This window comes from Paroedura picta, chromosome 4 (assembly GCF_049243985.1).
Source record: "Paroedura picta isolate Pp20150507F chromosome 4, Ppicta_v3.0, whole genome shotgun sequence".
Lineage (NCBI taxonomy): Eukaryota > Metazoa > Chordata > Lepidosauria > Squamata > Gekkonidae > Paroedura > Paroedura picta.
The window spans coordinates 7,994,897-8,014,470 of record NC_135372.1 but is presented as its reverse complement, the minus strand read 5'-3'; the positions used below and the strand labels follow the sequence as shown (position 1 = coordinate 8,014,470).

The following is a 19,574-nucleotide window of genomic DNA, read 5'->3' as shown; positions in this document are numbered from 1 at the left end:
TCCCCTGGAATTCCAGCTCGTCTCCAGGCCACAGAGATCCATTCCCCTGGAAAAAAGGGTTGCTTGGGAGGGGGGACTTCATAGTATTGTACTACCCTGAGGCCCTACCCTGCCCCAAATCCTGCCCATTCTTGGCTTCACCCCCAAATCTCCAGGTGTTTCCAAATCCATAGTTGGCAATCTTAATGGAACCACGAGTTAAAGCAAATTAGAGCATCCATAATCTCCAGGGAAACTGATCTCTGCTGTTTGGAAATAAGCTATAATTCCAAGAGATCCCCAGGTCCCACCTGGAGGCTGGCATCCCAATGGTCCTCCATATTCGTGCCTGCTGCTCTTGATCACAATTGCCAGTCGGGTTGAGAATTCTGGGTTGGAGATTTTGAGGGTGGAGCTGGAAGTGCCTGTGATTGGGGGCAGGAAGGGACCCCTGTGACGAATAACGCTCTGGAGTCCACCCTCCAAAGCAGCCCTTTTCTCCAGGGGAACTGATCTCTGTGGCCTGGAGATGAATCATAATTCCAGGGGATCCCAGATCTCACCTGGAGCTTGGCATCCCTGATCATTATTTAAGCTCACTATGGTTTGCCGTTCACATGTATCTAGGATTGCCTGTACACATATGTAGGAGCATGCATGAAGCTGCCTTCTACTAAACCTTGCTCCATCCAGGTCTGGATTAACTACTCAGAGTGAACTGGAGATACTGGGGACTGAACTGGGGACTTTCTGCATTCCATGCAGATGCCTTGCCTCTGAGCTGAGGCCCCTCTCATTTTCAAGCAAAGATACTAATACATTCCTTGAAACCATGCATGCTGCTCAACTCCTAGGTGGTTTAATGCACCCCAAAGGAGCAAAAAATACCCCCCCCCAGTTTGCCTGGTCTAGGTTGGGAAATACCTGGAGACTTTGGGGGTGGAGTTGGGAGTGGGCGATATTTGGGGAGGAGAGTGTCTTGTGGAGTAGAATCTACGGAATCCCCCCCCCCCTCCAAAGCAGCCATTTTCTTCAGGGATGCTATTTGTGACCTTCACAGAAGCAAAGTTCACCAAATATATTCACCAAATATCCTAATAAAACCATCAGCCATGTTAATGAAATACAGCTTTCAAGTTCAGAGGCAGGCTACCTTAGAATCCCAGTTGCCCAGGCAGTGGTCCAAATTTTAAAAATGGGGGGAAACCAATTCATTGCCCTCTTTGTTGCTCTGGAAGCCCCAGAGATTGATGCTGGTTGCCCCCTGGAATATGATGCTGGATCAGACGGACCCTGGCTCTGCTTTAACAAAACTCTCTTTCTGTGCCTGCTGCATTGAGACTGCAGCATAGACCTTGGGAGAAGGCATCCATATAGGAACACATTTATGGCATGAGAAAACTGGGTTTTATGGGGCCAAGTATGACTACAGGGAAGGTCAGTTTAGAAAAATGATGTACATATTGGCCCCTTCATCCGTGTGAAACTACAATGTGTGTTCAATTATTCCTGGTCTGACAAGCCAAAGCTGACTCAATTTTAAACTCAGCGCAGTGTTTTTGTTTGACTTCCTCGCAGCAACCAAGGTACAACATTCAGGAACAATTTCACAAGTTGGCTCCTCTCGCTCTTCGCCTTTTCTCTTGCTGCTGCCATGGCTGTAGGAGAAGCAGACAGGCCTTTGCTGACTCATGGCCATGCAGAAAAGTGCAGTTTGAATCTTCGAAGGACGAACCTGGCGTGTACTGGGAGCTGTACACCTGGAGTTTTCTCTGTGTGTTTTTTTTAAACCCAATTATCAGGCACTTCCAGCCTTTCCTGTGCAACTTGCTGTATCCAAGTAATATTTTGAGTGTCTCATTGTTGAACTACGCAATAGGTCCAGTGTGCATGACTGAACAGAATATGGATAATGTCCTGCAGAGGGCACCAGAGGGAGTGTGTATTTAGCATTGTTAGGCTGAGAACTTTCTGATATTTTCAAATCATCTCCTCCAGTGTCCAGATAGACTTTGTTGGAGACTTCCTGCTCCTTTGAGCGCAGTTCCTCCCTGCTTGCCTCTATGACTTCCAACTTGGGCTCCATGGGAGCTCCCCAGGGGCTCCCCAGCATTTCCCCATTATCCTGCCTTAATGGACTTGGCCACAAGCTAATCCTAAACAACAAAGAATCCTGAACAGAGGCTGAATAAAGAACAATAAACGTAACTCCTGCACAATGGGGAAAAGATGATGCTTGTCTGTGTTTTTTTGTTTGTTTGCAACTAAATTGTTGTCTTCACCAAAGCACCACCCAGTCACTTTCAGAAGTTTTTCCTCAGTGACAAAGACATCACAAGAAGTCTAAAAGACCCTGGTCTAAATTTCAGAAAGTAAACACAAACTTCTCAAAGGTGGTATCAAGGAAAATACCTATGAACCATAAGTTGTAATATTTCTGAAAATTCTGCTAATCTTGGCATCCCCATGAAAGCAGGGAACAAGCCACTCGCTTTGACCTGGGAGAGGCATTCCGGCATCCTTACCGTGCCTGGGAAAGGGAGAGGAGCGTGGGCACCTACTCCAGCCTCAGCCTCCTTTCTCCCACCCCCAACCCTGCCCAGTCCTCCTCAGGCGTGGTTGGGAGGCGTGGCCAACTGACATCACTTCTGGCGCTCCTCAAAGTCTGAAAAACATTTCAGGGGCTCCTACACAGTCAAAAGGTTGGAAAAGGCTGGGTTGATGTCTCCTGGGCTCTTCCAAAGCCTCAGCTGCACTGAAGAACACTAAAAGAACACAATGGAAAACACAATGGAAAAATGGGCAAATGAGAACAAGATGCAATTTAATAAAGATAAGTGTAAAGTTCTGCATCTGGGTCAGAAAAATGCAAAGCATGCCTACTGGATGGGGGATACGCTTCTAGGTAACACTGTGTGTGAACGAGACCTTGGAGTACTTGTGGATTGTAAACTAAACATGAGCAGGCAGTGTGATGCAGCGGTAAAAAAGGCAAATGCCATTTTGGGCTGTATCAACAGGGGCATCACATCAAAATCACAAGATGTCATAGTCCCATTGTATACGGCACTGGTCAGACCACACCTGGAGTACTGTGTGCAGTTCTGGAGGCCTCACTTCAAGAAGGACGTAGATAAAATTGAAAGGGTACAGAGGAGAGTGACAAGGATGATCTGGGGCCAAGGGACCAAGCCCTATGAAGATAGGTTGAGGGACTTGGGAATGTTCAGCCTGTAGAAAAGGAGGTTGAGAGGGGACATGATAGCCCTCTTTAAGTATTTGAAAGGTTGTCACTTGGAGGAGGGCAGGATGCTGTTTCTGTTGGCTGCAGAGGAGAGGACACGCAGTAATGGGTTTAAACTTCAAGTACAATGATATAGGCTAGATATCAGGAAAAAGTTTTTCACAGTCAGAGTAGTTCAGCAGTGGAATAGGCTGCCTAAGGAGGTGGTGAGCTCCCCCTCACTGGCAGTCTTCAAGCAAAGGTTGGATACACACTTTTCTTGGATGCTTTAGGATGCTTAGGGCTAATCCTGCGTTGAGCAGGGGGTTGGACTAGATGGCCTGTATGGCCCCTTCCAACTATGATTCTATGATTCTAAAGCTGCCTGTCAGACCATAAATGCATCAAGGCCAGTTTTGTCTTCTCGGACTGGAGTCTTATGGAGGGATCATTCTCATCAGCTACCATTTTACCTACAGACGCCCAGGATTGTACCTGGGACCTTCTGCATGGAAAGCAGCTGCTCTACTATGGCCTCAAGCCAGGACTGGCTCTTTGCTTTGAGGAAGAGGGATGCAGGTGCCAGACAAGCACTGACAGAAATCATGACGCCTGCGGACACCATGCTGGTATTCAAACTGGGTGTGTGGGTTCAGATTAAGATCTAAAGCAGGGGTAGGCAAACTGTGGCTCTCCAGATGCCCACACACTACAATTCCCATGAGCCTGTGTCAGCATCTGGAGCACCACAGTTTGACCATCCCTAATCTAAATGTTTATATTCTGTAAACATCCTATTTAGGCCTCTTAATCTGCAAATACTTTGGCCCCCTACTGAGAAGGAAGGACTCCCTGGAGAAGAGCCTAATGCTGGGAGCGATCGAGGGCCAAAGAAGAAGGGGACGACAGAGAATGAGGTGGCTGGATGGAGTCACTGAAGCAGTCGGTGCAAACTTAAATGGACTCCGGGGAATGGTAGAGGACAGGAAGGCCTGGAGGATCATTGTCCATGGGGTCGCGATGAGTCGGACACGACTTTGCACCTAACAACAACAAAAAATCTGCTCCCCACACATGCACACACTGGGCGTTATCCAGAGCTTCAGTATAAATGGATCTTTGCCCACAAAAAAACAGGATTAAAATTGTCCCTCTTATTCAGGAACTATACCCTTTTCTGCGAGGGGGGGGGAGAGAATCTCAGCACCCACTCAGCACCTCCGTGTCCCAGGATTCACAGCATCATCCCAGACAGAGTTAGGGGGTATAAAAGCCAGTAAGCTTCCAATAAAGGCAGGGGCGATAGATGTTTTCAGCCAGCAGCTTTCCTTTGAAATCCAGCACGGTGTGGCGGTTAAAATCTGGAGAACTGGGTTTGATTCTCCACTCCTCCACATGCAGCTAGTTGGGTGACCTTGAGCCAATCACAGTTCTATCAGAACTCTCTCTGCCCCACTTACCTCACAGGATGCTTGTTTGTGGGAAGAGGAAAGGTAGGCGATTGTAAGCCGCTTCCAGACTCGTGAAGCCTGCTGGGTGACTTTGGGCCAGTCACAGTTCTATCAGAGCTCTCCTGCTCCCACCTACCTCATGTGGGGGTCTGCTGTGGGGAGAGGAAGGGAGAGGTGCTTGTAAGCTACTTGGAGGCTCCTTTCGTGCAATAAAAAGCGGGTTTTAAAAAAAAACCCAGCTCTTCTTACTGTGTCTTCAGTCACTCCCACCAGTGGGAATGCTAGCCATCGCTCTCCCAGGGTACATGCAATTTAAACACACACACACACACACACACACACACACACACACACAGAGTACCTTCTACAACTGTTGTTCTCAACCTGGGGGTCGGGACCCCTTTGGGGGTTGAATAACCCTTTCACTGGGCTTGCGGTACGGCAAGCAGCTTGGCCGGGGGGCGCCATCCACACAACAGCCTTGCGGGGTAGATCGAGATAGAGCGTACATTTGTCTGGATCAGCAGAAAAAAGCAAGATCGGCATGGTGGGGCAAGAGGCAGAGCTGAACTGCTCCTTCCTCCCCACCTCTAGCAGTAGGGTTGGGGGTGAGATTCATTTTGCCATGTTCTTACCTTGTTGAGATTGTGATAGAATTGTTCATGTCTTTAAAATTAACTTGGTTTAACTTGGTTTTATGGACTTATGTAACCCGCCACGAGCCGGCTTCAGGAGTGGCAGGGAATAAATATAATAGTAAATATAGTAAATATATATAGTAAATATAACAACAACAACAACCCAGGAAAAAAACCAATTTATATACAATCATGAACCACGGATCTTCATGCCATTGGTCACTTTCCGTTTAATTTCTGTGAAAGAACACTGGCATAGTTTTATGGTTGGGGGTCACCACAAGAGGAGGAACTGGATTAAAGAGTCACGGCATTAGGGAGGTTGAGAACCACTGATCTACAAGGTTGCCAAATAGAACTGGCATGGGGAGGAAAATGTTGGCGATACATCCACAAACCCCGGCCTTGTCTCCAGCTTTCATCTTATTTTGCACAGTCCAAATCCAGGTCTCAAATCCAAGCCCATGAAGAAGTTGTTCTTATGCGCCATTTTTCACTACCCAAAGAAGAAAGAGGCTTCCAATCACCTTCCCTTCGTCTCCCCACAACAGACACCCTGTGAGGTTGGTGAGGCTGAGAGCTCTGGCAGAACTGTTCTGTGGAAAGCTCTAATAGGACTGTGAGTAGCCCAAGGCCACCCAGCTGGCTGCATGTGGAGGAGTGGGGAATCAAACCTGGCTCTCTAGATTAGAAGCAGCCGTTCTTAACCAAACACCAAGCTGGCTGACTATGTGGCCGCCATCTTGTGGATGCATTACCTCTCATGGGCTCCAAAAGATTTTAGGATCCCTCCAGGATTGGAACAAAGTCCCCTTTCTCTTTAAGTGTTAGGATAGAAGATACCAGGAAAATCCATCTCTTGTTTAATTTCCAAGCACAGAGAATCAGAAGAGCTTTGTTGGGGAAGACTGAAGGTCCATCTTGACCAACATCTCATGGCCAAGAGAGGTCGGGTAGTCACTGGGCTCTGAGCCCACTGTTTTCCTTCCACTACCAACTGCTTATTTAATAATTCAAATGTTATTTATTATGAATTTCCTAGTTCGAGACCTCATGTTATACGATTGCATTGGCTTCCACAGTGTAACAGGCCTGAATCTCAGTGAGAAAGCTGGGCTATAAAATAAACAAATAAATAAAAATGGCAGTCCCTCCTGGCCACTGGCAGGGGATTTGGGGTGGGGGTGGGGTGCCAGATCCAGGTGGGGAAACTCCTGGAGATTTGGGGATGGAGATTGGGGAGGACAGTGACCTTAGTGGGGTACAATGGTCACAGAGTCCCCCCTCCAAAGAATCCATTTTCTCCAAGGGAAATGATTTCTGTAATCCAGTGTAATTCCGGGAAATCCCCAAGTCCTACCTGGAGGCTGGCATCCCTAGGTCCACTTCCTTCCTCTGAGGAGGGAGGTTACTGTCATCGAAGCCAGTTGCCAACAGAGCTCTCCTCCTCCATGAATCTGTCCCCAAAGCCCTTTGAGACAGTGATTGTCCTGACCTGGATGGCCAAGGCTAGTCTCATCTCATCCAGTCTTGGAGGCTTACTTGGGTCGACACCTGAACGGGAGACGGCCAAGCAAGTCAAGGGTTGCTGTATCTCTTGCCTAGAACTCCTGCCAAGAAAGAAAGAAAGAAAGAAAGAAAGAAAGAAAGAAAGAAAGAAAGAAAGAAAGAAAGAAAGAAAGAAAGAAAGAAAGAAAGAAAGAAAGAAAGAAAGAAAGAAAGAAAGAAAGAAAGAAAGGAAATTCAGTGGCCATCACCACATCATATGGCAGAGGACTCTGTCCACTTGTGTTGTCTAAAGGCATTTCATCTCTCAGCAGCCAGCTGATGCTGAGGGAATGAACAAATTAACACTTTTATTTTTTTTGGGGGGGGGGGAATCTACCCACCATCACCCTGCATGACAACACAGAATGAGCTTTTTAAAAATCTTTTAATGAGAAACTTGGGAGGATTTCAAGTGTCCACATTCTTGGTCTTCCTTCCTTCCTACCTTCCTCCTTCCTTCTCACTCTGCTTCCAATCTCCTCCCTCCCTCTCTCCCCCTCCCTGCCTGCCTGTCTCCCTCTATGGGTGTGTGTCTGTCTGTCCATCTCCCTCCCTCCCTCCCTCCCTCCCTCCCTTCCTTCCGATTCAGCATCTCCTCAATTTTGGCGCACATTGACACACAGCCTTTGCTTCCTCAGCATCTGTTGGTTGTTTTGCTTCTATTTTTCCAGTTGTCCCTTTATAGTTCCCAAAGCAGGATCCAGATACGAATACATTTTCATGGGGTGGGGGTGGGGGAGAAGAAATTGTGCACGCGCATAGGTGTGTCAGCGTGTTCCATCATGAAACAGAAGGCTGAAGAACGGTTGAGGTGATCCTTTCTGCTTTTAGCATACGAGGCAACCAGATCCTTTGCTTTGTTAATGAATCAAGACGTGCAGTCTTTTCTCCAGATGCTCAACGTCACTGTGGCGGAGCTCAGAGAACACCTTTTGCAGGACGAGGCCTGCCTGAAGCAGCATCTCGGTCCCCTGTCCAATCAGAGGAGGCCAGGCCTGCATTTCTCCACCCCTCCCACCAGCACATCACGCTCTCTCTCTCTCTCTCTCTCTCTCTCTCTCTCTCTCTCTCTCTCTTTCTCTCTTTCTCTCTTTCCATTCCAAGCACACAAAAGCAATGCAATTAAGGGATCTTAAGTGGGTTTAAGCTTTAGTCAGTTTGCAGCTGGGTAGGGGTGGAAAAAGGGAGAAAAAGACGACGGAAACATACCTTCCGGACAATGCCACACAGAAGCCAAAACATGCCGGACCGACAGGTCTAAATGGATGCAAAGAACCCGGCGTAGAGAGACAGAAGGACGGGGGGAGAAGTATCAAACCTCCCGATGAAGAGCAGGTTGGTCCAGAAGACAGCTCCGTTTTCTTTCTCAGCCTGCCCAATGGGAGCGTTCAGCACTGCAAGGAAGGCCGCGTAGAGCACCAGGGGATGCGGCAGAGCAGCTGAGCAGATCTCTTGGACAGCTCCAGCTGCAAGGCGACACGCGAATGCGGTGAGTCGGGATTTTTGGCTATTTTGACAGTGGGCTCCCGGCCCCTGGAGTGGGCGGCCTCCGGTGAGATCTGTGGCGTAGGCTGATCTGTAAAAATATATCCCCATGCCCTAGGGGCTGGGTGGGTGTGAAGGTCTTGGCAAGGAGAAAGTCCTCTACAATGGACAGATATTGAGGAGGGGCATCAACAGCCACTCTACCCCCCCCCCACACACACACACACATACACATAAATACCTCCACCTCGCCAGGATCCTGTAAATATGGACAGGGCCATCCTAATTTATTATTTATTTTTAGTACAGCTTGTGTGTAGTGTTGTCAGGAGATCCTAGGATTGTCTGGCAGTCAGGAAAGAGACGTTCGAAGGGGGGTTGCCATTGCCTGCCTTTGTGTCACGACCCTAGTGCTCCTTGAAGGTTTCCCCTCCAGATACTAGCGAGGGCCACCCCTGTTTAGCTTTTGAGATCTGGCAAGACTGAGCTTGCCTGGGCTATCCGGATCAGGGGCCATCCAAAAGAAAGGGCCAAGGACAGAGATGAAGAAGAAGAAGAAGGAGAAGAGTTGGTTCTTATATGCCGCTTTTCCCTACCCGAAGGAGGCTCAAAGTGGCTTACAGTCGCCTTCCCATTCCTCTCTCCACAACAGACCGTCAGACTGGCCTACACAGTCCCGAGTCTGATTTAGCGTGTGGCATCTGAAACATTTCCTGGCCCTGCTGTCGGTTCATGCCTCTCAGGTGGCTTCAAAAGACGCCGTAGATCAGATTCCTGACGCAGGGAAAACAGAAGGGCCGGCTTAAAGATGCTTGCGTTGTTTTTCTGACTCAGTCTCTGGCTGAGTAGGAAGGTGGATTTACAATCGCACATCAACTGCTCTGCGCTAAACGAGGCGCAGGTGATTTCAGGCAGAACCACTCTCTCCTCTGGAGGGATAAATTGTGATAAATTAAGTCGGAACCTCAACTTCCGGGCAGGGAATCAGGTAGGATGGACAGAGGGGAGTGTTGATGCGGGGAGGGTTGTTGGCATGGAAGTTGCTAGGCCCAATTGAGCCTCACAAACAGCAGGAAATTGCAGGTTAGGAAGGCTCAAAATGAACAGGTGTCATGCCAGATTGCACGGCAAGCAGCTAGACCATAGCAAGGTGTCTGGGCAACATCCCTCACTTACACAGTTTAGAGGCAGCGTGGGTCATCAGCCTCCAGGTGGAATTACAACGGATCAGGGAAGGGATCTTTGTGTAGCTGAAACAGAAAATGCCTGGGGGTGAGGGGTGGAGGAATATCTTGTGTCTTACCAGGCTGAACCTGGAAGGAGCTTTATTTCTCTGTTATTCACTTTGATTTGGAGCATTCTACTTATTGGCAATGAGCCTCTTGTGGCGCAGAGTGGTAAGGCAGCCGTCTGACAGCTTTGCCCATGAGGCTGGGAGTTCAATCCCAGCAGCCGGCTCAAGGTTGACTCAGCCTTCCATCCTTCCGAGGTCGGTAAAATGAGTACCCAGCTTGCTGGGGGGTAAACGTTAATGACTGGGGAAGGCACTGGCAAACCACCCCGTATTGAGTCTGCCATGAAAACGCTAGAGGGCGTCACCCCAAGGGTCAGACATGACTCGGTGCTTGCACAGGGGAGACCTTTACCTTTACCTTACTTATTGGCAAAGTAGTTTTAGGAGATCGTGGAGTAGCTGGCTTCGGCAGAGAAATTGTGAGGACATCCAAAGGCTTTGCTGCCCAAAATAGCGATCACCTGACAAGCTGGCTATGTGCAAACCAAGAATCTTCTTCATTCTTAAACAGCAACAACAGGGCCAAAACACGATCTGATATTATACTCAAGGAGGAAACCCTTCGTCTGTGGCTTAAGTTTCTCAGGGTCCAGTGTTTTAGCAGAGTATTCTAGATCAAACTCAGTGAATATTCATGTGCTATGCATCCTCCTTTGAGGTAGATTATGACTATGCTGACCCCCCCTCCCCTCAAAATACTTGAACCTCTGGTCGATTTGGATAATCTACAGAATATTGAACATTGGCATCCCTCCTCCCTCCCCCACTGCTAGTAAAAAATCAGCATTGAAGGATGCAAAGTGGGGCGCAATTTGAGGTCTTTCCGCCATCTGTGCTCTGCTTGAATTGCAAGACCATCTTCTTTCCCCTCACAGACAAAAGTGATGCAAAGTTCTCCAAAACTCTCCTATCAGGCCATAATCTTTTTTAAAGGGTCAAGGTGGGGAGATGCTTCTGGCCCCAATCTTAAGAACTTTTGTCTGCCTGGACAGTATATCTGGCCAAAGAGTCCCAGCATCCAATTTGAACAGTTTAAGTGGTGCTGGGGCGGGGCTGATATCGGGTTGCACAGTTCTGCAGAAGTCAAAACCCACTACATACCATTTGTTGTCTGATTTTGAAGTAGTGTTGGGTTTTATACTCATTTTTCACTACTTGGAGAAGTCTCAAACATCTTTCCCTTCCTCCCCCCGCAACAGACCCCCTGTGAGGTAGGTGGGACTGAGAGAGCTCTGAGAGAATTGTGACTGGCCCAAAGTTATCCAGCAGGCTTCATATGGAGGAGTGGGGAAACAAACTCAGTTCTCCACATTAGAGTTCACAGCTCTTTAACCCCTCCAGCATACTAGTTCTTGTTTGCTTTGTACCAACAGGGCTACCTGCAGCTTCTACTATAGAGCAGGGGTGGGCAAACTGTGGCTCTCTAGATGTCCATGGACTGCAATTCCCATGATCCCTTGCCAGTTGGGCTTATCGGAATTGTAATCCATGAACATCTGGAGAGCCACAGTTTGGCCACCCCTGCAGTTAGGGAAACTGATTCCTGTAGCCTGAACATCCGGCAGTCTCTCTAGAACAGGGGTAGTCAAACTGCGGCCCTCCAGATGTCCATGGACTACAATTCCCAGAAGCCCCTGCCAGCGTTTGCTGGCAGGGGCTCCTGGGAATTGTAGTCCATGGACATCTGGAGGGCCGCAGTTTGACTACCCCTGCTCTAGAAGCTAGCAACCCTAATTCTATTAACAAACTATCTTGGTGGGAAAACAGTGTCAAGAGAACACCACCATCTTCCCTCCTCCCACATCCACTTACCTCACAGGGTGTCTGTTTTGGGGACAGGAAGGGAAGGCAATTGTAAGCCGCTTTGAGACTCCTTTGGGCAGAGAAAAGTGGTCAATAAGAACCAACTCTTCTTCTTCAGTCATATCAGGGCTCCCTCAGCCTAACCTCCCTCACAGGGTATCCGTTTTGTGGAGAGGAAGGGCAGGGGATTGTAAGCCGCTTTGAGCCTCCTTCGGGTACAGAAAAGCGGCATAGAAGAACCAACTCTTCTTCATCTTCAGTAATCTCAGGGAGATGAAGGGCAGGCAATTGTAAGCTGCTTTGAGACTTCTTCATGTAATAAAAATTGAGGTCCAAACCCCCCAACTCTTCTTTTTTCTTCTTAAATAGGCCAGGACGCAAATTATCGTCCAGCTCAGTCCATTTAAGTCAGACAAAGCCAAACCTGGGCCCCCTTTTCCCACAAGTGTTGCTTTCATGGCCAGAAAATAGCTTTGCCACAATTAGACTTCAGTCGCTAATTTGATTCCCTAGAATGGCTGCTAGGATTAGGAGCTCTGTAGGCCTCAAGAGGAAGGAACCACTGTGTCAATTGCCCATTTCTCCAAAGCTTTCTGAAACGTTGGCCATGATATCTCAGGAGGTGGTGGCTTCTCCATCTTTGGAGATTTTTAAACAGAGGCTGGATAGCCATCTGATCGAGAGGCTGATTCTGTGAAGGTTCAAGGGGGTGGCAGGTGACAGTGGATGAGCGATTTGGATGTGAGTGTCCTGCACAGTGCAGGGGGTTGGACTAGATGACCCAGGAGGTCCCTTCCAACTCTATTATTCTATGATTCTATGATTCTATATCTAAAGAGAATGGTGACTCTGGTCAGGGAAACGTGGCCAGCATCTTGGTATTTCACTTTTTAAAGCGTGTTGCCATTTCAGACATTCAGGGCCACTCAGTGGATTTACTCTTTGCCCTTACAAAAGAGCGTCAGGCGAGCTCATATTTTATTCTGTTTCTTTTATATTTTATGAATGAGGTTTCTGCACCACCCCTCCCCTTGTTTATTATTATGAATAAACAAAAGCTAAAAGGAGCAACTGAGTTTTCTCTCACGCATTCCTTGTTCTGGTGTCTCCTTCTGATGCTCCTGACCCCAAATCAAGGAGAAGAGATCTATCAACAGCTATTGTAGCTTAATGGAACCGCCATGTCCAGCCGTCTGCCTTCAAGGACCAGGTGCTGGATAGAGAAATACAGGGGAAGGGATGTTGACCTGCAGGCTTCCCAATCAATGTTTAAATTGTAATCCTCTGGGTTCTGCATCTTTGCATACACTAGTAGCACCCTAGAAATAAGTCTGTTGGTGTTCATCCCTTGGTCTTGTTAGGCCTGTGCAGCAATATAAATTAATTAATTAAAATCAGGCTGCTTTGGTTTCAGCCTGAATCTATTCAGCCCGAATCCAAAGCAACCAAGCACCCATTCCAGGCTCGGATTCGGCTGAATGTAAATCAATTCAGCATCATAATAACCTATTGCATCTTTTAAAGTCAATAAGAATTTTTCCCTTTCCATATAGTCCATTGTCTGGGGGGGCAGGGTTTGAAGTAGGAGCACCAAATTTGCAGCATAGCTGCAGGAGGATCTCCTCAAAAGAACCCCCACATTTCAAGAAGATTGGACCATGAGGTCAAATTCTACTGGCACCCAAAGGTGAGGGGGGGGAGACAAGAGAATCTTTTTTCCCCTCGCCATTTGGTACCTCTACCTCAAACCATCCACCCACCTCCCAGACCATGGAAAAGATACAAAACAAAATTTTTGATCCTATAGCAATCTGTGTGTCAGGTCCTCGGAATTCCCAACTTTCCCCTTTAAAAGTGTATAGCCCTTTTCATTGCAGAGATATAAGGGGCAAGGCATGAAAAATACATCAGAATTCAGAGAATCTCATGCATAGACTGTTATAATTTGTTTGTTTGTTTTGCTTGTTTATTTATTTATTTATTATATTTGTATACTGCCTTCCCCTAAGGCTCAGTGTGGTTCACATGGAACATAAACATAAACAGTACATGGATCTTTGTTTCTTCATAACATATAAGTAAATTGCAAAAATAATAATGATAACAATAGTAACCATCACTGAAGGTAACAGTCCAATCCATAGCAGTTTGAACAGGTCCATGGTTCAGGTGTATGGGTTCTTGGGAGGGAGGTTCAGAGACCCTGCAGATGTTACTTATTCCGGTTGACCTCAACCAAATGCCTGGTGGAAGAGCTCCCTTTTGCAGGCCCTGCGGAACTGCTATAGATCATTAATTGCTGATTTAAAGAAACCAAAAAGTACTCTGTGCAAAATAGTTACCACAGATGCCAGCAGGGGCTCATGGTAATTTTAGTCCATGGACATCTGCAGAGCCACAGTTCGGCCACCCGATTGATGCGTATGCAGGTTCCTTGAGACACTCTGCTCATCCTGGGTCCCTCTGAAAGGCCTGGAAGATCTGGTTACAGCCGATTCACACAGGTGGGATTCCTTGCTTCCTGGGAATGTGGGGGACTCTTCGCAACAACCGCAGCATGTGCTAGAAACTCGCTTTGGTCTCCCTCCTTCGACAGAAGGTTGCCAGCTCCAGGCTGGGAAAATCCTGGAAACGGGGGACAGAATCTGGAGAGGGTGGAATTTGGGGGAGGGAAAAGAGTCCAGCAGGGTTGTGATGTCATGGCGTCCACCCTGGTGTTTCCGTGTCTTTGTCAGAAGTCACCTGCACATGCGATTTGACCAATTTATTGCTATGTAAATTAGCAATATGCATTTCCTCCACAGCCTTGTGCGAATGCTCCTGAGACTGCAAAGCTCTACCTCTGATCAGTGACCATATGGGAGGGGGGGGGGGAGCTTGAGGCACCTGCTGCTGATTTATGCTTCCTCAATGTCAGCTATCCTGTGAACATGCAATTTGATTCAGTGTCCCATTGCCCGTGATAGCCCAAGGACAGTGTTCTGTATGCCTTTTTCTTAGCAAGGGAGGGGCTTTGCCTTAACTCTCTGGTAGCCAGTTGCGAGTGATTTCCCCCAGAAATCTGTCCTTTGCAGTTTGATTTCCTCAGACCAGGGCCCTCTGTCTTAAAGATACTGGCTGCAATTGAAATGCTAATTGCAGACCTTAGTGGTAACGTGAATGACGTTGGCTAGCAACAGAATTCCCTCCTCAGAATTCCCCTTCCAAAGTGGGCCTAGGAACTTTTTGAGGTGAAAAATCGCTTGAAATCATCGCTTGAAAAACGACAACAACAATGCAGTATCACAACTCATGCCTAGATGGGAATGTTTTAAAAACAGTTTTTAAAGGACAATTTCATTTAAAACTGGCTGTGTTGAAAACTGATCCATGCATCCTGGGCCCAGGTCTTCCCCCTCAACCCTCCCAACTAGTTTTTGGTGTTAGGATCCTAGACGACAACGTTCTTTTTCAATATTCCATTCCGAAGATCTCGTAGGGATTTCTGCCAATTCCGCCAAGGAATGGGTCTACAATCCTGAGGCACTGATTGAGCAAGCATTAGTTGCAAACTCTCTATCACAGGGGTGGCCAAACTGTAGCTCTCTGGAGGCCCATGGACTATAATTCCCATGAGTCCCTGCCAGTACCATGCTTGCAAGGGTGCCTGGGAACTGTAGTCCAGTTTGGCCATCCCTGCCAGCAGGCTCAGGGATAGGCTCAGGCTATTTAAAAGTGACCACTGCAAAACTCCTTACCTCAGGGGTGGTCAAACTGCGGCCCCCCAGATGTCCACAGACTACAATTCCCACGAGCCCCTGCCAGCGAATGCTGGCAGGGGCTTGTGGGAATTGTAGTCCGTGGACATCTGGAGGGCTGCAGTTTGACTACCCCTGCCTTACCTGGTCAATATTTTGAATCAAAACTGAGCGTTTCTTTTACCTCCTTACACTTACAAACGAGGTCATCAGCAATACTGACCGGACATTATTTGTGAATCCCTAGCGATCAGAGTCCTTGTATTTGGAGCTCCTCTTCTCTGGAGGCTTTGCCCCGTTACACTTTGTCTCGTCCATTTTATGCCATTCCAAAGGCTAAATTCTTGGCAGGAATCCTCTCTGGTTTAAAAGGATACCCAGGCGCTGTAGTGTTTTTGCTTTCAAATCTTAATGTCACATCATGCTTCCTTGTTTACATATGCTAAAAATAAATCAATCCAAGAATCTGCTGAAGTGCCTGTTTAGTCTATGGCTCTAGCTGCAGCTTTCAATATATTGTTTAAACTTTGGTTATATTTGTACATGACTGTACACTGTATATTCATTCTTGTTTTATTGATTGGCAGATTTATTTACTGATGATGGCCAATGGCTGGATACAATGAACTTGACTGACCCCTAAGTCAAGTTAAGCTGCCATGTTCGGAGGAACAGATCTCTGGACTCACTTGTATTTCTTGGACAACTCCAGCCCCACACCTGGAGATTGGCAATATTGCCCGACAGCATTTTCACTAACTGAAGTGCCCCTTGGGAGCTGTTCTCCACGTGTGCATATTGGGAAACCAGAGCTCTATAGAACCCTATTACACCTCAAAAAGAAGAGCTGTTTTTATACCCTGCTTTTCTCTACCCAAAGGAGTCTCAAAGTGGCTTCCCATCGCCTTCCCTTCCTCTCCCCACACAACAGACACCCTGTGAGGTAGGTAGGCTGAGGAAGCTCTGACGGGACTGATCTGTGAGAACAGTACTATCAGGACTCTGACTAGCCTAAGGTCACCCAGCTGGGTGCACGTGAAGGAACAGGGAATCGAACCTGGTTTGCCAGATTAGAAGCTGCCGCTCTTAACCACTACACCAACCACCGGGGAAGGCTGATGCGCCAAGTCTACCACAGTCGCTATCAGTGTGCCTGGGAGGCATGAGACTCCTCTTGACACATGCATGATGTGGTCTGCCATGGATGACTCAGCCAGTAATGATGTTTAGAGATTCAGATCACTGTGGCTGTTTCTGTCCTCTCAGGAATGTTCTCTCAGGAAGAGTGAGCATTTTTCTGCTTCTAGCCCACCGACTGTCCGTCTTGAAGCCTGTTTTGTATGCTGCACCATCTGAGCCAATGAAATCGGCAACTTCCCAGTCTCAGGAAAAAGTGCCAGCTAGGTGTCGTGGTAAAGAGCAGTGGCCTCTAACCCAGAAAACAAGGTTTGATTCCCTGCTTCTCTACATGCAACCAGCTGGGTGGTCTTGGGCCCATTGCAGTCCTGGTAGAACTGTTATTGCAGTTCTGACAGAGCTCCCTCAGCCTCACCTACCTTGCATGGGGGAAAACAAAATTTGAGTCCAATGGCAGCTTTAAGACAAACAAAGTTTTATTCAAGCTGTGAGCTTTCATGTACAAGCACAAAGGGAGGGCGATTGGAAGCTGCTTTGAGACTCCTCTGGGTAGTAAAAAGCAAGGTATAAAAACAACTCTTCTCTTGTTCAAAAATGCTGAGCCAGTCTTTTGCTTTCTGTTCCAGACCAAGCTCGAGAGCCAGCTAACCTTTCTCTGCTGCCCAGTCCCTTCCACGGAGCACGATGGGTACCACCGAGGCCACACTCCGTATGGAACACGTGGACGTCAAGGAGGAATGGCAAGATGAAGACTTCCCAAGGTTTGATCCCCTAAATGAGGGCAGGGGGGGGGGAAGCCAAGCAGGGAGCCTCTTTCTTCTCTTGGAGGAGCGGGGGAGAGGATCGAAAAAGGCAGAGGAGGGAGGAAAAATCCAGGACCGACAGAAGTTGAGAGAAGTTAGGGGCTTCTCCTTTAAGGCAAGCGTGTCACATGACCAGGTGTAGCCTATCAGAGGTTCTCTACCATGGAGCTTTCTTTATTCAGGATTTTCAGCACTCCAAGATATTGCACAATAAAGGTAGGGTCACTCCGGATCAATCCTTCTTGCTGCAGAAGGAAAATTAAAATCGCCCAAAATCCAAACTGAAATCGAATTCTGTGTAGAGGGCAGGGAATGAATCGATCTGGGGTTGGAATAAAAGCTCCGTGCAGTTTACACCCAGATAGAGAATTTACCTCTCGTACATCAAGAACCTCTTGTGGCGCAGAGTGGTAAGGAAACCGTCTGAAAGCTTTGCCCATAAGGCTGGGAGTTCAATCCCAGCAGCCGGCTCAAGATTGACTCAGCCTTCCATCCTTCTGAGGTCGGTAAAATGAGTACCCAGCTTGCTGGGGGGTAAACAGTCATGACTGGGGAAGGCACTGGCAAACCACCCCGTATTGAGTCTGCCATGAAAACGCTAGAGGGCGTCACCCCAAGGGTCAGACATGACTCGGTGCTTGCACAGGGGATACCTTTACCTTTACCTTTACATCAAGAACCTGTTGGGAAGGGACAGAGGAATGGATGAGCTCTCGAGAGCCATGACCAGCCTGCAAAGGTACCCTCTTGGGTCCCCTCATGCCATCCGAGGCCAAGTGAATCAATAGATGACAACCATCGCAATATCCCCAGCATGAGGGACCTTGTGTTCATTTGTAGGACAATGTCCAATCATCCACATGCAGCCCAGAGAATTCTACCAAGATACCATTTTAATGGCTACAAAAATTGAAAGGTGACACTGTGGCTCATTTCCAAAAACCAGAGTGCCCAGACACCCCAGGCGCAGATTTTTATACAGTTAGCATAAGGTAAAAGGTAAAGGTACGACAGAGAATGAGGTGGCTGGATGGAGTCACCGAAGCAGTCGGTGTGAGCTTAAATGGACTCCGGGGAATGGTAGAGGACAGGAAGGCCTGGAGGATCATTGTCCATGGGGTCGCGATGGGTCGGACACGACTTCGCACCTAACAACAACAACAACAAAAGATAAAGCAGTGGTCCCCAACCTTTTTATCATGCTTGACAATTTTACTAAGGCCTGGGGGGGGTAGTCTTTTGCTGAGGGACGTTGCTGCCACCGCCTGAGCCCCTGCTCCGCCTGCTTTCCCGCCGGCGTCCCTGACTTCCCGCCACCCGCTGGAGGGCACTGCCAGCAGTGCCACGCCAAGGGGGAGCCCCAGCCACGAGAGCACCAAAGGTGAGCCGGCAGCAGAGTGGCAGGGCAGCCCCTGAGGCAGCGGCCGGGGAGGAGGACGAGGAGGAGCCGCGGCCCGGTACCAACTGATCCACGGCACTGAGTCATGTATGGCCCTTGGGGTGACGCCCTCTAGCGTTTTCATGGCAGATTCAATACGGGGTGGTTTGCCAGTGCCTTCCCCAGTCATGACCGTTTACCCCCCAGCAAGCTGGGTACTCATTTTACCGACCTCGGAAGGATGGAAGGCTGAGTCAACCTTGAGCGGGCTGCTGGGATTGAACTCCCAACCTCATGGTCAGAGCTTCAGACTGCATGTCGGCTGCTTACCACTCTGCGCCACAAGAGGTTCACAGTTAGCATAACTGGCCCCAAATGAGGTCATAGTCTAATCAGCCAATTAATAATAAGCATTGCTCAGTTAGCTCAATCACGTAGCATTCTTTCTCATTTCAGGCACAGGTTATTTTCTTTCTCTGTACAGGCAAGCTGCCAAGACACCTTGCAGGTCTTCTAGTCTGTATCAAGGTCCCTGCAATACATCTTCATCTGTACAAAGGTCACCCTCCATTTCTCAAATGGCAGAACACGCTAAAGAGGGAGGCCTAAAATGGTCACTCCATCAATAGCAAAATGACCAGCACAGCCAATCTGTTCTCTCTGTACACCATACATCCTCCCTCTCCGTCCCTCCTAATATTTCTACCCTTGCGGACAGTCATGTGATCCTTTCTCTCCTAACTTACTCTCACAAAAGGCCTGCGAGGTCCATCAAGGTGGATAGCCCTGTTAGCTGACCTATAGTAGGACCTCTAGCCACCATCTGGAAGGTGGCAAACCTACTTCTATAGGGGGGGGGCCACCATTAATCGGCTGCAGCGGGACGGTGCTCTACACACACAGTTCCTTTCTGATCGACTGTCCTGCTTGCATGGCTGCTTCGTTTAGTCTTTCACGGCCTTGAGTGCTTTTGTGCAAAGGGATCCAGAAACGCTATAAATCAAATTACAGATATATCTCCCCTGGGCACCCAGCGCACAGGAAGGCTGCTGTACTCCGATGCTGGGCATACCCAGCTGGGTCAAATGTGTCCTGCTG

At 48.2% G+C, this 19,574-nt stretch overlaps 1 protein-coding gene and 1 long non-coding RNA gene across 3 annotated transcripts in view; one reads left to right on the top strand and one right to left on the bottom strand.

The window, feature by feature from the left end:
• Positions 1-2,086: 2,086 nt before the first annotated feature.
• Positions 2,087-6,893, bottom strand: LOC143836706 (uncharacterized). The gene is made up of 3 exons (XR_013230673.1): positions 5,015-6,893; positions 4,663-4,805; positions 2,087-2,744 (listed from the first exon to the last, which is right to left on the bottom strand). It is a non-coding gene; the product is annotated as an uncharacterized LOC143836706 (long non-coding RNA).
• A 936-nt stretch (positions 6,894-7,829) lies between these two features.
• The window catches only part of ATCAY (ATCAY kinesin light chain interacting caytaxin), a 45,745-nt gene continuing 34,000 nt past the window's right edge, over positions 7,830-19,574 (top strand). Inside the window, exons 1-2 of one of the 2 annotated variants that reach the window (XM_077331672.1) lie at positions 7,830-8,328; positions 16,922-17,056. In XM_077331672.1, coding sequence (XP_077187787.1) covers positions 16,980-17,056 — 77 coding nt within the window. In that variant the 5' untranslated portion in view covers positions 7,830-8,328; positions 16,922-16,979. The remainder of the gene's footprint in view (positions 8,329-16,921; positions 17,057-19,574) is intronic. The other variant, XM_077331671.1, reaches the window with a different exon arrangement.